This window comes from Theropithecus gelada, chromosome 11, assembly GCF_003255815.1.
Source record: "Theropithecus gelada isolate Dixy chromosome 11, Tgel_1.0, whole genome shotgun sequence".
Lineage (NCBI taxonomy): Eukaryota > Metazoa > Chordata > Mammalia > Primates > Cercopithecidae > Theropithecus > Theropithecus gelada.
In genome coordinates this window covers 45,028,418-45,046,128 of record NC_037679.1, presented here as the reverse complement: position 1 = coordinate 45,046,128, position 17,711 = coordinate 45,028,418, and the positions used below count along the sequence as shown (strand labels likewise).

The window sequence follows — 17,711 nt, the reverse complement described above, 5'->3', positions numbered from 1 at the left end:
TTTATGATTGAAGAAACAGGGAGGTTAAGTTATCCAATACTGCTTAGTGAGTAATGGAGCTGAATCTAGGCATTCTAGCTGCAGAGAAGATACTCTTAATCATTATGAAATAGTTTCCTTCTTATAAGCAGGTCTTTGGGCACTTTTAATTATGAGATTACTGGGATGGTAAGAGATGGTGGGGTAGTAGTAATGAGAAGTCATGATTTTACAAGAAAAACTCAAGAGATCTATAGATTTCTCTTCACTTCTTCCAAGAGTAATATTAATCCTCAAGGAGGGACAATCTTCTCAAAGGGTATGGAGTTGTAAAGGCCTCTTAATACCAGAACAACTCAAGCTCTGATTTATCTTGCATAGATGACTGTGGGATAGTTTGCAGCCTTGAGAGGAGAAGACTTCCTAGACCTCTATAAAAGAAAGAGTCAAGAAAGTCACTACTAATGATGACTTGCGAAGACTTTGAGGGCTTCAGACACTGTATGTATGATCTTAAAGAAAACTTAAGAGGTGTTATTTCAAGCATAGCTTTTGCCTCAAATATGCCCTTCCAACTGAGAAAAATATTAGTCACACAAATACCTCAGTGAAGTTAAAAGTAAAACTATTATTTACTAGGTCAAAATGCAAAAGGGGGAAAATTCAATAAAAAGTAACACTATAAAGAAGCAAATCTGTGGAGAAACATGATTTTGATGACTAGTTGTCTTTTTATTAGCTATCAAGTTCATTTAACAGACAAAAAATTCAGTTCAAGGTCATTCATTAAAATAGGAATAATTAACAATAGTTCATTATTCAATCTTTCAGCTGTTCCTGTTTTATCACAATAACTTTTCCTATAATTGAGAGATTCATGAGGAAGTCTTGAAAAGAATGTATGTTTCTTTCAATTCAATAAAACATTCAGTCAAAATAATAAAAGAGGTGCTATTACTTTGTTTTGGGTGAATGATATGTAGGCTAGGCTTTATTGTAAGACTTTGAGCTCATAAGCTGGTATAAAATATCAAACATTTTGACTGTTTAAACAACTCAAGATATGTTTTGCAAAATTACAAAACATTATACATGTGACTTAATTAATATCTACTCCAATTATACACAACACATCATGCTGAAGATTTAGATTTATTTGAAAACACTTAGTCTAATTTATATTAGTGCAGAAAAATCACATTCAATAAACCACAATTGTAGAAGAGACAAATAAGTGTGTTTTGTCACATTTTCACACAAATATAATTTGATATTTAAAGTATGATGAATCACAATCACATGTAAATAAATGATTTATTATCTCAGTAGTAGTAAGAATCTCTTTTGAGTATGTAGGGTCTTCTGGGTTTATTCTCATACAGCTGCCGTTTGAGAATATAAGGAATTTTTCTCTTTATGACTTCTTCCTTTTCATTTTTGTCATTTCCAGTATCAAGAATATCTTCCTGGATTAACTGCAAGATAGAGATGAAGTAAGTGAAACTTACATGAATAAACTCTTTTGTTTCAGAGCATTTTTCTACATTCTATCTCATTTGCTGTTAAGACAGCAAGACATATGTAGGTGAGATACGAGATACATGAACTTCAAAGAAATTGTTTTTTCAAAGGAGAGACGGCTATTCAGTGGCTGCAATAGTATAAGAACATGGTAATTCTGACTCAGTTCAGAATTCTTCCTAGTTCACCAGGCTAGCTCTTTTAAAAAATTTCTATATACTTTACTAATTATGTATTTCAAGACTGTACACTAATCCCACCTTTTGTAGAAAAACACCAAATAGACCTTTGAGTACTTTTCAGGCTTCAATTTATGATGGAAATGCCAAAAGTATGAAATATATATTTCAATATAGTTTTTGATCTGGTAAACCAAGTTTGGCCACAAAGGTAACAAAATTTTATATTCAATTAAGTCAGTTACTGATTTGACATGAAAACCATTCCAAGGGTCTACTTCTCAATAGAGGCATTAAAATTGCTTTATCCAACTTCGTCAGTTGTAAAAATCAACGTATGGGAAAGCTCGATTTAAATGATGACAATCTCTTTAGATTGTGGTGCTTAATCATTAAAGCAAGCTCAGATTCAATAACTTAAAGGAGTTAAACTCCATGCAGAATCTTGCCTAATATCAAGAGGCAGGAATATGCCCCATTCTAATATTAACTATAACTTTTTTTCTGAGAATACGGTTCTGACTCAAAAATTTCAGCTACCATTTAAGAAATCTGTCCATAGTTTAATACACAATTTGAATAAACTTTAAAAGTATGTTAAAGATAATTTTTTTTGTATTTTTAGTTATCTTCTAATTTGAGGGCTCACTATAACAAATATTGATGGGGACTGAGTTTTAAATTGTAATGCATATGAATAAAATCTTAAAACCAAGTACTTTATTTCAACCCACAGCTATTCAATTTCAGAGAGAAAACAGCTACTGTCAGACAATCTACTTTCTTAATCTTTAGTTTTTTTGTGCATAGTCTGTAATTACTTGTACTATGCTCAGAATATTATCATTTTATTTTAAATCACTCAATAACATTTAAAATAGGAAAAAGTTTTAATCTTATTTGCACTTGATTGGTCTACATAGTAGTTTATTGAGGATTTTTTTTTGGGGGGGTAAGTAACATATAATGGACATTTTCCTATATAAAAATATAGGCAGGAGTGTAGTGGTGCGATCTAGGTTCACTGCAAGCTCCGCCTCCCGAGTTCACGCCATTCTCCTGCCTCAGCCTCCTGAGTAGCTGGGACGACAGGCGGTGGCCGGCTAATTTTTTGTAGTTTTAGTGGAGACGAGATTTCACCGTGTTAGCCAGGATGGTCTCGATCTCCTGACCTAGTGATCAGTCCGCCTCAGCCTCACAAACTACTGGGATTACAGGCGTGAGCCACCGTGCTCAGCCAAAACATATTTTAAATACTAAACAATTTACCAGAAATTTAAATTAAATAATTAATAGTAAATTTAAAACTGATCTTTTCAGTTTTTTGTTTATTTATCTTTTTGCTTACCAGTTATAATAAACACTAGAAATTCTGCCTGCACTTCTTCTTATCTACAGGGTAGCTCTTTGGTAGTCAATCATAAGTTTGTTAGATTAGCAGGGAAGGCACCCTCAGATCTCCAATGCTAGTGTAAATCCAGAATATAAAATATTGACCAAATTTCTCTTAGAGGTTAATTTGAAAGAAATGTTTCCCTTGTCAGAAATTATTAAACATCTGTTTTGTTTTTGTTGAAGAATTTATTTTTCTTCCCCCTCCTCTTCTTTATCCTGACATTGTTCTATATCTTCTCAAAGCTGTAATTTATATTTCAGAGCAAAATATATCAATGAAGGCAATAAATTGTAAAGCATTTTGCAAGTACATTATTACACACTGGTGTGTATTTATAAACAAACACAGAACACAAAGGTTTCCAAATAAACTGAAATGATGGGCAGATATATATCCCTATTATATATACCTTTATATAAATTAAAAATATTTTTATTTGCCTAATATATTCAAACACAACAGGTTCCAGATAAAACTGGAATAATAGAGATATATTAGGTTGGTGCAAAAGTAATTGTGGTTTTTGCCATCAACAGTAATGGCAAAAGTAATGGCAAGAACCACAATTACTTTTGCAACAACGTAATACATCCTTATCTTATATTTGTATATACATAAAAATATATTTTTTATTTGCCTAATATATTCAAATACAAATGGAAAACTTTATGTTTTATTCCAGTTTTACTTGGCTTACTTTGTTTATAGATTTATAAATCCAGTTTGTTTATAGATCACTACACATGACTTTGTATTTCTAAGACAACATTTTGAGTTGCTTAAATTTGTTAGACATGCCACCACCTACAACAACAAAAATTGCCTAAACATGCCATCCACTTAAGCATAATAAAAACATGTAGATCAAATCTGCCTGAAGATATATCCTCTTTTTAAGGTTGAAGAAAAACATATTTTGCTCAGTTTCAAATATTTGAAGGACACTTTGAAGATTTGAAGCAATGTTGACTTCAACACATGGCTTGTTCTTCTTCAATACTTGTAACTCTTCTTGTTATGATTATGATTGGGAATTTAATAAATCAATACAAATGACAGTTAACTAGTGTAACTATAATCATATTAATATTTTGTTATTGCCATACCTCCCAGTGTTGAAAAGCCCTGCTGTGACAGATTTTGTGGAGCTGGTATATTGTCAACATTGCTTCCAAGCTAAAGCCATCTAAAGCAGTGGGAAGTTTCCTTCTTGTAATAAGCTGCTCTTCATGAACTTCTCCTGTTTCCTCAGCTGGGCTGTTCAAATTATTTACAAGACTGCAAACATTTAGCAGAGTCATCTTCCAAGAGGGAACATGTGCTTTACTAATCTGAAACATAAAATAATAAAAAAAAAAAACCCTGCAATTAAAACTTGTGTTACATGAGCAACAAATGAATTCCCAGTGTGCTAAACCATCACATTTAGGATCTAATTGCTACTCCAGTCTAATAAACACAGTGTTATTTATTTAGTAACATCATGTTCACAAAGTTGTATAGTGCCAATATCTCATAAATTCTATTTAACAAAACGCAATAGTCATATTCACATACATATGCACTTATGTGTGTACACACAGAGCAAAGTAAAAAAGCAAGGAAATTAAAATGACAGCAGAAATATATAAATATGATATATATATCACAGATGAAAAATTAAAAATAAAAAATTATTCCATATCTATTACATTTCAGCTTAATGTGTAATGGGGCAGTGACAAAGATGGTATTATTAAATGTGGACAATTACAAAGCATGAAGATAGTAATGCATTCCACACATTAATAATTGTTATGGGTAGCATCACAGATTATTTAGGACCTTTATGTATTAACTTGCACCTGGGAATTAGGTAAATCTATACCAAGACACCAAGGCACGTAACTTATCCCATTTTCTAACACAGACTATTAACTTCAGTTGTCTATTTTTGAACTGAAGAGGTTGTAGCCATTGGTATTCTGATTGAGTACTAAACAATGAGAATACATGGGCACAGGGAGGGGAACAACCCACACTGGGGCCTGTCAGAGGGTGGGGTGGAGGAAGGAAGAGCATTAGGAAAAATAGCTAATGCATGCTAGGCTTAATACCTAGGTGATGAGTTGATAGGTGCAGCAAACCACCACAGCACACCTTTACCTATGTAACAAACCTGCACATCCTGCACATGTACCGCAGAACGTATTCTTAGGTACGGATTGGAATTTTAGAAACTTGCTTTCAAGACCCCAGCAGAGGAGTAATAGGGCCCAGAATACAAAGTTGCATTTGGCTCAATTAAAGAAAAAAGAATTAGAACATGTGAAAATAACGTGTCTGGTATAGGGAGAATTTAAATCCAGACATACAATGAAGAGTACAGTTTAGTAATTCCTAAATACATTATAGAATGGTAAATGTCTAGAAGACTATGAGCTGCATTTAAAAACAAGGAAACACAGGTAAGCAAGGTAAACTAATCCACTTGCTAAAGATAAAATATTTAATAAGTCACTGTTTCAGGATTAGATCTCAGTGCTCCTGCTTGCCAGTCCATTGCTCTCCCCTCTCTACTACATTTCTTTTGCAGGTTGTAATGAACTGTTATTTCTAATTTAAGGAAATAAAAAAACACCTTTTTATTTCCCCCAATATAATAAACAAAGGCAAAGAGCTCACTTTGTTTTCATTTAAACTGAGACCAATATACCTTTCATCATACCCAATGTAAAAGGCATGGAAACAAGTTCCTTTAAAAACATTTACAGGCACGTAAATATGTGTGGCAATTAATTAAAATTGCAAAATACTGATTGATAGAACTATAATTTCTTTACCTGTCATATCAACACCTTTAACTTCTTTTAACTAAAAGAATTTTTTTTTTTTTTCAAAAAGGAAATGCCTCTTAAGGAACTTTTAAATCTGGATGGGAAGTTATTACTATAGGAAAAGGATACCATATTGATAATGAAAGTTCATATGTTCTTCAACCCAGAGTTAAAGAAAAGAAAAAGTTACCTTTGATGTATGCATGCTGGTCAATAAATCTGCTTCTAATGCTTTCATTTCCTCCTCTGAATCTGAGTAAAATCAAAATCAGGTTTACTATAATCACATATCATATAATTATATCATAATCTACAGATTTTAGGTTAATTTTAAAAAGTAGTCTTAGAGGTTAGTGTCTTTCTTATGTATTTTCTTAAAAATAGTAATCTTAAAAAACAAATTTTAGGTATATTTTAGCATAATAGGAAGCTAAAATAGTAGAAGCACTTCTAAGAAAATAAGCATATGATTATTTGTTCAGACAGCTGTTGATGACTTCGAGTTGTTTAAACTTTGAATTTCAGATTTTTAAAATGTGATTATATTGTATAACACATATTTTACCAAATATGCTAGAGTAGTTTATTTCTTACCAGCCATAGTTTACATATATAGAAAATATGCATATTAACATTTAAAAACACAACATAATGAAGATTATACAAGAGACTTTTTCAAGACAAAACCAAAGGGAATTGCTTACTGATAATTTTAGAATAATACAGATACTGAGATTTACTTAACTGGAGATGCTTTTTTACAAAACACACGTTGAAAGAATTGTATTTGTACTTTAAGTAAGAATTCGGAATTATGTATCCTTAATTTTATCATAGGTGTTTAAGAAAATTGTTTAAAGCAAAAGTGGAGCTGTTCAACAATACATGTACAATAGCATTGAAAATGGGTCTCTGGATTTTTTTAAAAACTCTATCCAAGTTTCTGTTAATGAATATTTTACAGAGAAGGAAAATTTAGAAAATAGTGTACGATAATAAAAATCAAGTTAAAAATGACTCTATCTTTCTTGTACTTCACACTCAGTAAAAAGAAATGTCAGAATCGGAGAAACTATTGGCTTAATTTTACCTAGAACCTAAATTATACAAGAGATCTTCTCTCCTTATTTGTTAGAGACATAATCTGTTTTAGGAATTTATGAACAATGTATACTCAAATCCTCATAAGTTTTGCATTATTACAGCAAGTAGTTTCAAGTTAATCATCACAGTGCTTAATCAATAACCCAGTTTTTCTTCCAGAAGTATGTGAATCTTTAATCTCATATAACTTTCAGATAAAATCACAATTGTAGAAAAGTTTGTTTTTTCTCATAAGATTTGAAAAGTAGAAGCTGAAAGTTATGTTCTGATGATTAAAATAAATTTAAAATTTTGCATAAATCACTTTCATATCTTCTTAGATATTAATGTCATAATTTAAATCAAATGATAGCATGAGTTTGAGTTAAACATTTCAATGTCATATTTATGATACATAAAAGCACGGAGCAGATTAAATTATTTTTGCTGCATTTACTTCCTAAGGTGTTCTTTTCCCTTTGAAGTGGTCATTCAAATATTTCTTAAATATTAAGTACAGCCTTTTGCAATGGTTGTAATATTTCATGTTATACCTTTCAATTTAAATCTTATTTTCAAAGTGTGTTATTTATAGATATTTAGGACTATATAACTTCTCCTTTCACACCACATGCAAAACACTCTGAAGTCAAATCATTTCCATCAATATAAGAATACCAATTCTCCAACTGTATTTTGTATTAACTTAAATGGCATGGAAAAAATGCCAAACAGTTATATTAATAGCATACTTATTAGACTATGCAAACTGTATTCTCAAAAAGGATCTGGAATATTTTTGTATTTTTCTAGAAATGAATATCTACAAATAATGCTTCATTCATTTTTCAGTAAGCATCCATTTTCACTTTATGTGTTATCTTAACACAAACAATTAAGAAAATAATATGGGGACTATTACAAGGGCATGAGGGCCACCGTTTCCTAAGAGATTGAATGAGGATGAGAGTAAAACATTTTAAATGGAATGGGATTTAATGATGGGTTTGCAGGTTGACAGCCACTGTCTCTGTACTTCTCATTAGATAATGATCAGCCTAATTGAAAGTTTTGTAAGGTTTTTCTTTTTTCCCTCTAGTGGTTGCATTCCAAAGGGGGTCATGCAGTGTTTCATTGAAATCCCTTTTATTGCTTTGTAGATTTTAAAAGGGAAAATGCAGCTCTCAGTAATCATAAAGGCAGAGAAAAAGATATTCAGTTTCTGTCACTAAAAGGTAAATCCTGAATAAAAGGGAGCAACTCTTCTCTCTCGATACATGAACATAAGTAGCAACACACTGCAAAAGAGAAAAAAGAAATCACTTCAGGGAGTTGTGAAATTCTGTTTTGCTTACCTGAGCACAGACTCCAGGAACTGAAAGCCAGGAGTAGCATGCATACAAGCTGGATTTTCATTCCTGCCATCATCTTTCAGCCTTCTAACAAGCCAATTCCGTAAAAGTCAGAAGCACACTGAAGGGGGCTCTCTCTAGCACTTCCTCTTGCCTTCAGCTGGCTTTGAAAGTGAGTGAACTATGAGAGGTGCTCTGGCCATTCCCCTATATATATAAGCAGGAGGATGATGTCACTGATTGTACAGGCATTATCTTTGCAGGATGTGCCCTATCTTCACCTCTATCCTTCCCCCCTTCGCCCTGCTTTCTCCTCCCCTTTTCCTTTGTCCCCCGCTGCTCTCCTTCCCCATTTCTGAACCTTGAGTGAAAGTGACGATCTTCCCTAATTGCTGCTGCTGCTGCTTTGGATTTCTGACGCACAGAAGGAGTCATTCAACTGCACTGCTATGTACAGCATACTGACAGAGAACCCCCAGTATCATCCTTTTCCCACTTCTCATTCCCTCACTCCAAAAGTCATTTTGATTTTGTGAAATATGAGATCTGTTATTTCTAATTTTTAAGTAAAACCTCAAGGATGAATGCATGAAATCAGTGATTCCTTAGGCTTGAAAGTTCTTGAAGAGTTAGGGGCTTTTCTGGTAATTCAAACTTCTGAGCAAATGTTTAGTGGTTCCAAAACTAATACAGGTTTTAAATAATCCACGCTAGAATAAGATGGAATATAGTCATAGAATCAGTTATAAAAATTAAGCAAATAAATTTAGAGAATAGGAACAAAGCCAATAAAAAGAAATAATAGATCCAGGGAATAAGATATTATTTCCCAACAAATCAAAAATATTTTATTGTAAGTAATGAGAGATGACTGAACTATGTGTGCTGACTTTTGGTTGAATGTATTAGAAAAACAATTTCATGTTTATAAAATCCAGCTCTAAATTACTTAAATGTTAGCACATAAAAATTCGTATTGTTGTATCACTGACTTTTTTTTTCTGTACATTATCTCTTTTTGTGCCTATATTTTTCTGCTCTTTTTGAATTCAGTCTTGATGCCATGTGTCATTCTTTGTATAATTCCCTTCTCAACTGTTTTTACTATTGCATAAGCTTTCTTTCCCTGTTATAATACTCTTTTCATCATAAAAATGAGATTGTATTTTTGGCAAGGAGACAATCCTAAATAACCACCGTTCACCAAAGTCACTTTTCTATGATAGTCTTCATGTTTTTAATGGGTTACACTGATACCCATTCTTTGTCTGAGTTCTGAAAGAAAATTGCTCAAAATGCCTTTTAGAGTAAAGCTTTCTTCTTGTAGTAAGCGTTTCAAGATACATGGGGTGATTCGACAAGTCAGTGCTGTTAGAGATGTGAATATTTGAATGTAAAGTTGTCTGAGCATTGTTTAATTTTTAAATAAATCAATCATATAGTAACAGTTGAGAAACAAATAGGATTGATTCCTATAGATAACTGATTTATGTTATACAATCTATGAGTTTAACTTTTTCACCTTTACCCTAAACTTAAGGAAAGAGATTAATTCCAAGCATTTAATAATTACTCAGAATAGTAAGGAGTCTTTCATATAATACCAGGAATTTAATAATAAATGATATATTTATTACTTTTAGTTTGTTTTGTGAACTTACATAAAATACGATATTGAACATACGTGGAGGAAAGTTTCTGTAAAGTATTTAGTTGACAAATGTGAAATACATTCATTTAGATGTTTTCTGCTTTCCTACCATTAGGGGGAGCAATGGAAGCTTGAAACTCTTTATTTTCACTTAACAGAGTCGAAGTGAGGATTTGTGCTAACTTTCCTGTTATGATCAGAGCATCTTTGTGACAGAATCCTCTTAAAGCCACTTTGATTAACAAATCAGGAAAATTATATATACTTTGCATGATAATTAAATTAGTTGTTTTCTCTGCTTTTGAATTGCAAATACAAAGAATGATCTTTTAAAATGTATGATAGCAGTCTAATAGTAAAAAGGAAGTGTGATTCTTATTTTCCTGAAATGATTTCTTCAATATGTTGACAAAATTGATTCCTAATTAATTAGAAAAAAGGGGGAGAAAGAATAATGGAAATTCATTTTAAATATATAACATGGATATTAGTTGTTAATGTGAAAATTGAGATATATGATAAACATTCAAGAACAGGGGAAACATTAAGTTATGTCAAATAATTCAAACTCAGATAGATGCTATATGCTATTTTTCTTTTGGGGAAAAAAGATGTATAACTTTGGTAGAATTATGAGGTAGATAAACTTTGACCTCTAATTGGTATTTTCTTTTAATGTTTTTTGTTTTTTGTTTCTGGCTCTAATCTAATGCCTTCAAGCTACAGATAAACCAATAAAACAATTTGTTGTAGGGATAAAGGTTAAGTATGTATTTTTCCACTTAAAAAGTACCCTACGAACTCCCTAAATGAAGCCTTTAATGCAAGATTGTAGACACCTCGCTATGGAGATGGATGAACTGTTTTTATTTTAAAGGCTTTTTATCCGAGATCCTTTTTTTTCCCTTTTTTTCAAGATGGGGTCTCTCTCTGTAGCCAGGCTGGAGTGCAGTGGCATGATCTTGGCTCACTGCAATCTCCACCTCCTGGGTTCAAGCAATTATCCTGCCTCAGCCTCCTGAGTAGCTGGGATTACAAGCACACCAGCATGCCCAGCTAATTTTTGTATTTTTAGTAGAGATGGGGTTTCACCATGTTGGCCAGGATGGTCTCAATCTCTTGACCTCGTGATCCGCCCGCCTCGGCCTGCCGAAGTGCTGGGATTACAGGCGTGAGCCACCGTGCCCGGCCTACCTTATATCCTTCTAAGGGTTACCTAGTTCTTAAAATATCTGATAAAGATTTTAAACATTGTCCTTTAATAATCTTCCTGTGTTGGCCTTCTTAAGTGGATGTCACTTGTTAGGTACCTGTCGATTGCAACATCTCTAAAGTAGGTAGATTTCTAAGCTTGTACTGTTACTTATGTCAGACTTTTATTAGGTAATTGCTGAAAATAATCAACAGAAACACCTGAAGAATTGGAGTGGTCTGAAAGCTTATCTGGTTTGGAGAAGGGCAAGCTCTGGAGCCAACTGATGAAGCGTTGGTTCTTCAGCTCCTGACAGTTTCTTCCTACAGCTCTAGTGACTTTAACACCTCAATAACAACTTCCTGGCCTTTCCAATCTTTTGGTAACCTAAATGTCCAAAACTTGGCCTGTTGTGTTTCCACAACCTGGAATCTCCCCTTCACCTTCCTTTGATCATCCTGTATTTTATGGCCTAATCAACAAAAATATTTCCAAGTTTGAGTCCTGAAAGTAGTATTTTCTACTTCTATTTTTCCTAGTTTTCTGTTAAATGCTCAGTAGTTTGTTTATACAGTTTATGGTAAACTGTAAACTGCTAGAAGGAAAACATTCTGACTTCTAAGGTTTATAATCCATAAGTGATCAATACATACTTACTAAATTGAATGAAAGTACTGATTATGTTAAATTTCTTACATGCCCTTTCCATGTTTTAATTTCAAATGTTTCTTTCAGCCATACCTTTTAACACTCTTTTATTATCATTAATCTTCATATTTTATGTGAATTTTTATGGTCAGTTTTCTCAGACTTTTGTCTCATCATCCTTTTCCTCTCTGACTGGAAAAGTTAACTTTAAAAAAATCATTCAAGAAGATTGTCCTTGGATCATGTACAATCATCAGCTGAATGTTTAGATAAATTGTAAGTTTGCTCCATTTCTATAAATGAGTCTATCATTTGAAGCTGCAACTGATTCATCTGAACAAATAATGATGTCAAAGTCTGTGAACCCAATTGATTTTTCTGTTCAATTAAAGTCTATTTTCTAGAAACACAGATGGGTGTTCGCATGCATACACCCACATAGGATGTGTATAACCCAACCTTGGAGATTTAGGTAAATGTAAAACAAACGTTCAATTTCCCAATCTGTATGTAACCTTGTTTTGCCCATAATCCTTACAAATTCCCAGCTCATTTCCTTTCGACTCTTCCTATCTCTGTTGTTGCATCCTTATAGGTAATTAACCTGGAAAAATTGATGACTGATTTCTGTAGTGAAAGCATATTTTGCAACTTAAACCGTAATTACAACACACGCTTTGCTTGGGACTTACACGTTAATGAGTTACCATATTTAACTAACCACGCTCCACAATGCAGCCATCGCTGACTTCACTTATAATCTTGCTTCTCATGTCTAAGAAAAAATGTAAATACCCACAAAATCACCACCCATTATGTGTAATGCTCAGGTAGGTGTCCTTATAGGTCTCCCTTTTGAATAAGACCAAAATAAAAATATTACAGGAAAAAATGTTCCTGACAAATTTCTTCTTTCATGTTTCTTAGTTTTATAAATTAGTGTATCTAATGTAATAAATGAGATAAACTGTTATTATAAGAAAACTTTCTCTCTTCTTTTTCAATATTACAAAGTCTAAGAAAATTTCCATGGCATCTGCAATACCTGAAACAGAGCAAATGTACTTGAGCTACCGTCTACCAGGAGCAAATTCAGTGAAACACTTTTTTTCTTTCTCTCAAGAATATACTACATGTTAAATTTGGAATGTAATGGTTTTATATTATTCATACTTCTTGGGTTTATAATTCTTTTTAAATTTACAGTGCTTTCCCAGTGAATCTGATAAGTCTCATGGTTTTGAATCCTATCTATTTCTTAATAACCTCCAAGTTTGTATCTCTGACTACTCGAATTGTATAAGCAGTCACCTCATTAGCAGGTCTACTTGGAGTTTCATTAGGGAAACTTATTGTCTAAAGTAAAACTTTTGATTCCTCCAAACATCTTTCTAAAAATCTTCTGTCCCTCTAGAGTTTTTCATTTAAGTTATTAGAACCATGATTTATTGAGTTGCACAGATCTAAAAACTAGAATCCATTTACATTGTTTCTCTCTCCCCTCCACTTCCAAGCTAGCAAAAACCCCTGGGGTGCAGGCCTGTTCCAAAACATATTTCAAATCCAACTACTTTTCCTTATGTCATTATTGCCACCCAAGTCCAAGTCACCACCATCTTTCTCCTGAGCTGCCATAATAACCACTTGAGTAGTCTCCCTACAAACAACCCTGATCCCTTTCAGCTTTCAAAAACTCCAGAAAAGTTTTTAAAAATGTAAATCTACTCCTGTCATTCTCTGCTTAAAACACTCTAAAGGTTTCCTCCTGTAATGCCTGATGATGGCCTATGCTACCTGAGTGGGTTTTGTCTTCCTCTCTATCATCATATTCTACCATTCTCCCCTTCTGTTCCTATGTTTCAAGCACATTGGTCTTCTGGCTTTTCTGCAACATGCCAAGCTTTTTTGTTAAAGATCTGCAATGAACACTGTGATTACTGTTCATCAAATATTCATTCCCTGACTCCTCTCAGAGCGGATGAAATATACTTCCTCACTCTTTGACTTTAACTTAGGAAATTAGACTAGATTTGGCCAGTGGGCTGTTAGTAGACATAAGAAAAAGACAGGCTTGATTTGTGCTTGAAACATAGCGCTTTCCCTTTTTCTCTTCTGTCGTTGCCATGAGAAACTCTTTTCTCAGATGATCCCAAAATGTGGAGGGACATATGGAGCAAAGCTGCCCCAGCTGACTTGCACACCTGCAGTGTAAGGCAGAGATTCCTGAGCTTAAAACAAGGTTACCTTAGCTGATTCAGAGACATGTGAACAGAGTTAAATAATTTGCTTTCAGTAATTGACTTTTGGAGTCACTTGTTATACAGCATTTTTGTGGCAATAGCTGACTGATACAACCATTTCTTTTAAAACCTATTCTGCCACTATCCCCATTCAATCTCTACAAGTCTTTATTTGTTCATTTATTTTTGTCTTTTGTTAATAAAAGCATGGACATTCTTGTTTTGTTTCCCTAAATTATCAGAACATAAATAATTCTCCTCATAGTAATCATTCAGTAAATATTGACAATATGCATTAATGAATTAATTGAATTTCAAGAATCCCTCCCTGATGGTTTTAGAATAAGATACCACTCCCTCACCTCTCACGAGGACATTTTATTCTCCAATATGCAAATAATAAACTCCAGGAAACCTCTTTTGGGGAAATTCTTAGCAAAATGAAATAGTATGAAAAAATGCTTCCTTTCAAAGATTCTTGAATATTGATTTAATTCCAGTTGGAATTTTGTAAGTTGTCATTGAGGAAAACTGGGTGTATGGTGTTACTGAAGGCCCCAAATTTGTTGAGCCGATTTGTGCAGACAGGATAAGTACCGGCAAGTTGTCAGAGACAGAAGACTACAGTCAACATTAGAGTATTCCGAGTCTAGAAGAAATAGCCACTGTAACCACGACTACAGACCTCAGAGTAATCTAAAGAATACATTTGAAATTCATTATTGAAAAGCTACTGTATACTAGGTTAATTTTATTTCATGTAACGTAGCATACCATGAAGTAGAGTTCACAGAACATTATTCCTATTGTGCAGGTTAAAAAAAAATAAGAGATATAAAGAGTTTAACTAAGGATAATGGGACTTACTAAGTAGAGTATGGGTAGGACTGCAATGTTTTCATTCCAAAGCAACAGCTAATCTTTGTAACATTAATACCAGATCCAAGTGATAAGTCAAAGAAAATCTTGTATTAACATGCTGTGTAAAATATTATGCCAAACAAAGTACTGGCTAATACTTTTAACTTAAAAGTATGTTTAGTGAAAAAATTAGGTGTGATTTTAATTCCAATTTATGAGTTTAACCATGTTTTTCTACCTTTTCAGGCTTAGGTGTATTACACGTATTAAACAAAAACACAGACCCTTGATCTCAGAATCCTTCTTCTAATCACAGAGATCATGAAGAACTTAAATGGACTCTGAATGCAATGAATTGTCGTGACTGGGTAGAAGATAGAAAGTATGTATAGAAGAATCAGAGAAAAAGTGAGGTTTTAACTGGAGGGGAGTCACAGCTTGGTGCCTGGGAAGGAGAATATTTCCCACTTTGTACTCTAGGTGGAGGCACTAGTATGTACAGAATGGAAATGTCAGGGAAGAACTCACAGTACTAGATCATATTTTAATGTCATTATAATTCATTGACCCAGAAAATGTTAAAACTGAAAAATGCTGTATGAAGCTAGTCTCATACTTTCATTTTTCAGAAAAAGAAATAGAAGTCCAGATACTCTAGGTGAGTTATAAATTTCCTTCACCTTCCAACTCTTAATCACATAGGTGCTAACTGCTCTGAGACTGACCTCCCTTCTCTTCTCAGGGGAAGGATTGATTCTCCAACATCCGTCAAGCTACTTTGAGAAATAATTTCTTCTTTGTGAGTTTCTGTATAGCATCCCCACAAGTTGGAACACATCAGAGGGATTAGTCACTATGAAATAGGCTTTCCTTTTGGACAGCCTATTTTTTGTCTTTATTCCACAGAATGTTTTTCTTTTGGCACAATCAATTCTGTTGCTATCGTCCAGTAAACACAAATCCTTTAGCTCCTAGATCATGGAATCTCTACTTGGATAAACTTTTGTTTTATTATGTAACATCATCTCCTTTTTCCTAAGTCTCTCTGGCCCTGAAGTTCAACGGACATGGTCATATGTCAGATAACCATACTCAAATACCTACAAGGACCAGGCAGGTAACGTATCCTATTTATGTTTTATTTAAGGGGATCATCTTCATGCTACTGAGCTTCAGATGATTTTTCTCCACAAGAAAGTACAAACTGGGGTGGAGGGGTGGGGCCGAGGCCAAGGTGGCCCACTAGAAATAGCGGCATGGGGAGACTCCCATATAAAAAAAAACATAATAAGTGTGAGAATCCTTTACCAGCAACCAAGGTATCCAGGTTATCTCATCAGAACTGACTAGGAGGCTGGCATGATCCATGGAGAGGAAGAACAGTGTGGGGCGGTGGCCCACCTGAGAGTCACATGGGGCAGGGGACCCCCTACCCCCAGCCAAGGGAAGCAGTGAGTGAGCGTGCTACCCAGCTAGGGAAACTGTGCTTTTTCCATGGTACTGTGCCACCCATGAATTGGAAGATCCCACTCACGAACCCACACCACCGGGGCCTAGCGTCCCAACCCTGGAGCTGCGCAGATTCTCAACAGCCTCTCAGCTGGAATCTGCTTAAGCCTACCAAGCTGCCAGCACCACAGCTGTAGCTGACTGCTGTCTAAGCCATTTGAGCTCCTTGGGGAAAGGGTGGCAGCCAGCACTGGGACTCACAACTGCCTAATATGCTAAGCTCCCTGGGTGAGGGAAGGGCAGCATTCATCTCTATAGCTCCAGACTGCACTTTCTCCTTGCTGGAGCCAGGGAGGCTGGACCACTTGGTCCCAAGATGTGTCTCCCACAGCCCAACACTCCAACTGTGGCAAATGGCAGCAAGACTACCTTTTCAGGCCTGACCCTGACTCATCCTTCCTCACTGGGTGGGGCTTCCCTGCAGGAACTCCAATAACTCCAGCCAGAGGCTCAGGGACAGAATCTGGATTTCCCTGGGCCTGAATCCCTAGTGGGAAGGGTGGCTGCAGTCTCTGTGAACCAGCAGACTTAGCCTTTCCTCCTGGTAGTTCTGAGGAATCTGGGCAGCCCAAACAACTGAGTTTTCCCCCAGTGAAGCACACCCCCTCCACCAAGGGACAAAGTGGTTTGCTAAATTGGTCTTGTTCCCCATGCCCCCAAATTGGGTAAGACCTCCAACAGGGGTTGTCAGACATCCTATACAGGACCAATCCTACTGGCATCAGCTTGATGCCCCTCAAGTTCAGAGATCCCAGAAGAAGGAGCAGGCACTTATCTTTGCTGTTCTCCCAACTCCTTGAGTGACATCTCTGGCATGGGGATGAACCAGACGAGTAGGGCCTGAGGTAAACCCCCAGCAAACTGCAGCAGCCCTACAGAAGAGGAACCTGACCATTGAAAGAAAAACAAAGAGAAAGTAAGAACAACAGCATCAACCATAACAAAAAAGCCCCCACAAAAACTCCATCCAAGTGTCAGCAGCCTCAAAGATTGAAACTAGATAAACTCATAAAGATGAGAAAGAATCAACTAAAAAATGCTGAAAACCCAAAAAACCAGAGTGCCTCTTCTCTTTCAAATGATCGCGATGTCTCACCAGCAAGAGTGCAGAACTGAACAAAGGATGAGATGGACAAATTGACCAAAGTCGGCTTCATAAGATGGATAATAAAAAACGACACTAAGCTAAAGGAGCATGTTCTAACCCAAGGCAAAGATGCTAAGAACCTTGATAAAAGATGAGAGGAACTGCTAACTAGAACAACTAGTTTAGAAAGGAACATA

At 34.9% G+C, this 17,711-nt stretch overlaps 1 protein-coding gene across 2 annotated transcripts; it reads right to left on the bottom strand.

Moving 5' to 3' along the window:
* Positions 1 to 688: 688 nt before the first annotated feature.
* On the bottom strand, positions 689 to 8,511 carry NTS (neurotensin). 2 transcript variants are annotated; one of them, XM_025401892.1, is made up of 5 exons: positions 8,330 to 8,509; positions 6,082 to 6,143; positions 5,911 to 5,918; positions 4,182 to 4,401; positions 691 to 1,454 (listed from the first exon to the last, which is right to left on the bottom strand). In XM_025401892.1, the coding sequence occupies exons 1-5, from the start codon at positions 8,400 to 8,402 to the stop codon at positions 1,302 to 1,304; spliced, it is 516 nt and encodes a 171-aa protein (XP_025257677.1). In that variant the 5' UTR covers positions 8,403 to 8,509; the 3' UTR covers positions 691 to 1,301. The 2 variants fall into 2 exon arrangements, with proteins under 2 accessions (XP_025257676.1, XP_025257677.1); XM_025401891.1 differs by lacking the exon at positions 5,911 to 5,918 and having other exon boundaries at positions 689 to 1,454; positions 4,182 to 4,406; positions 8,330 to 8,511.
* Positions 8,512 to 17,711: the final 9,200 nt, after the last annotated feature.

Coding starts and splice junctions, on each gene's coding strand:
- NTS (XM_025401892.1), bottom strand. CDS start 8,402: ATGATGGCAGGAATGAAAATCCAGCTTGTATGCATGCTACTCCTGGCT. Junction 6,144..8,329: donor TTCCTGGAGTCTGTGCTCAG/GTAAGCAAAACA, acceptor GATTTTACTCAG/ATTCAGAGGAGGAAATGAAA. Junction 1,455..4,181: donor GGGCTTTTCAACACTGGGAG/GTATGGCAATAA, acceptor TCTATCTTGCAG/TTAATCCAGGAAGATATTCT.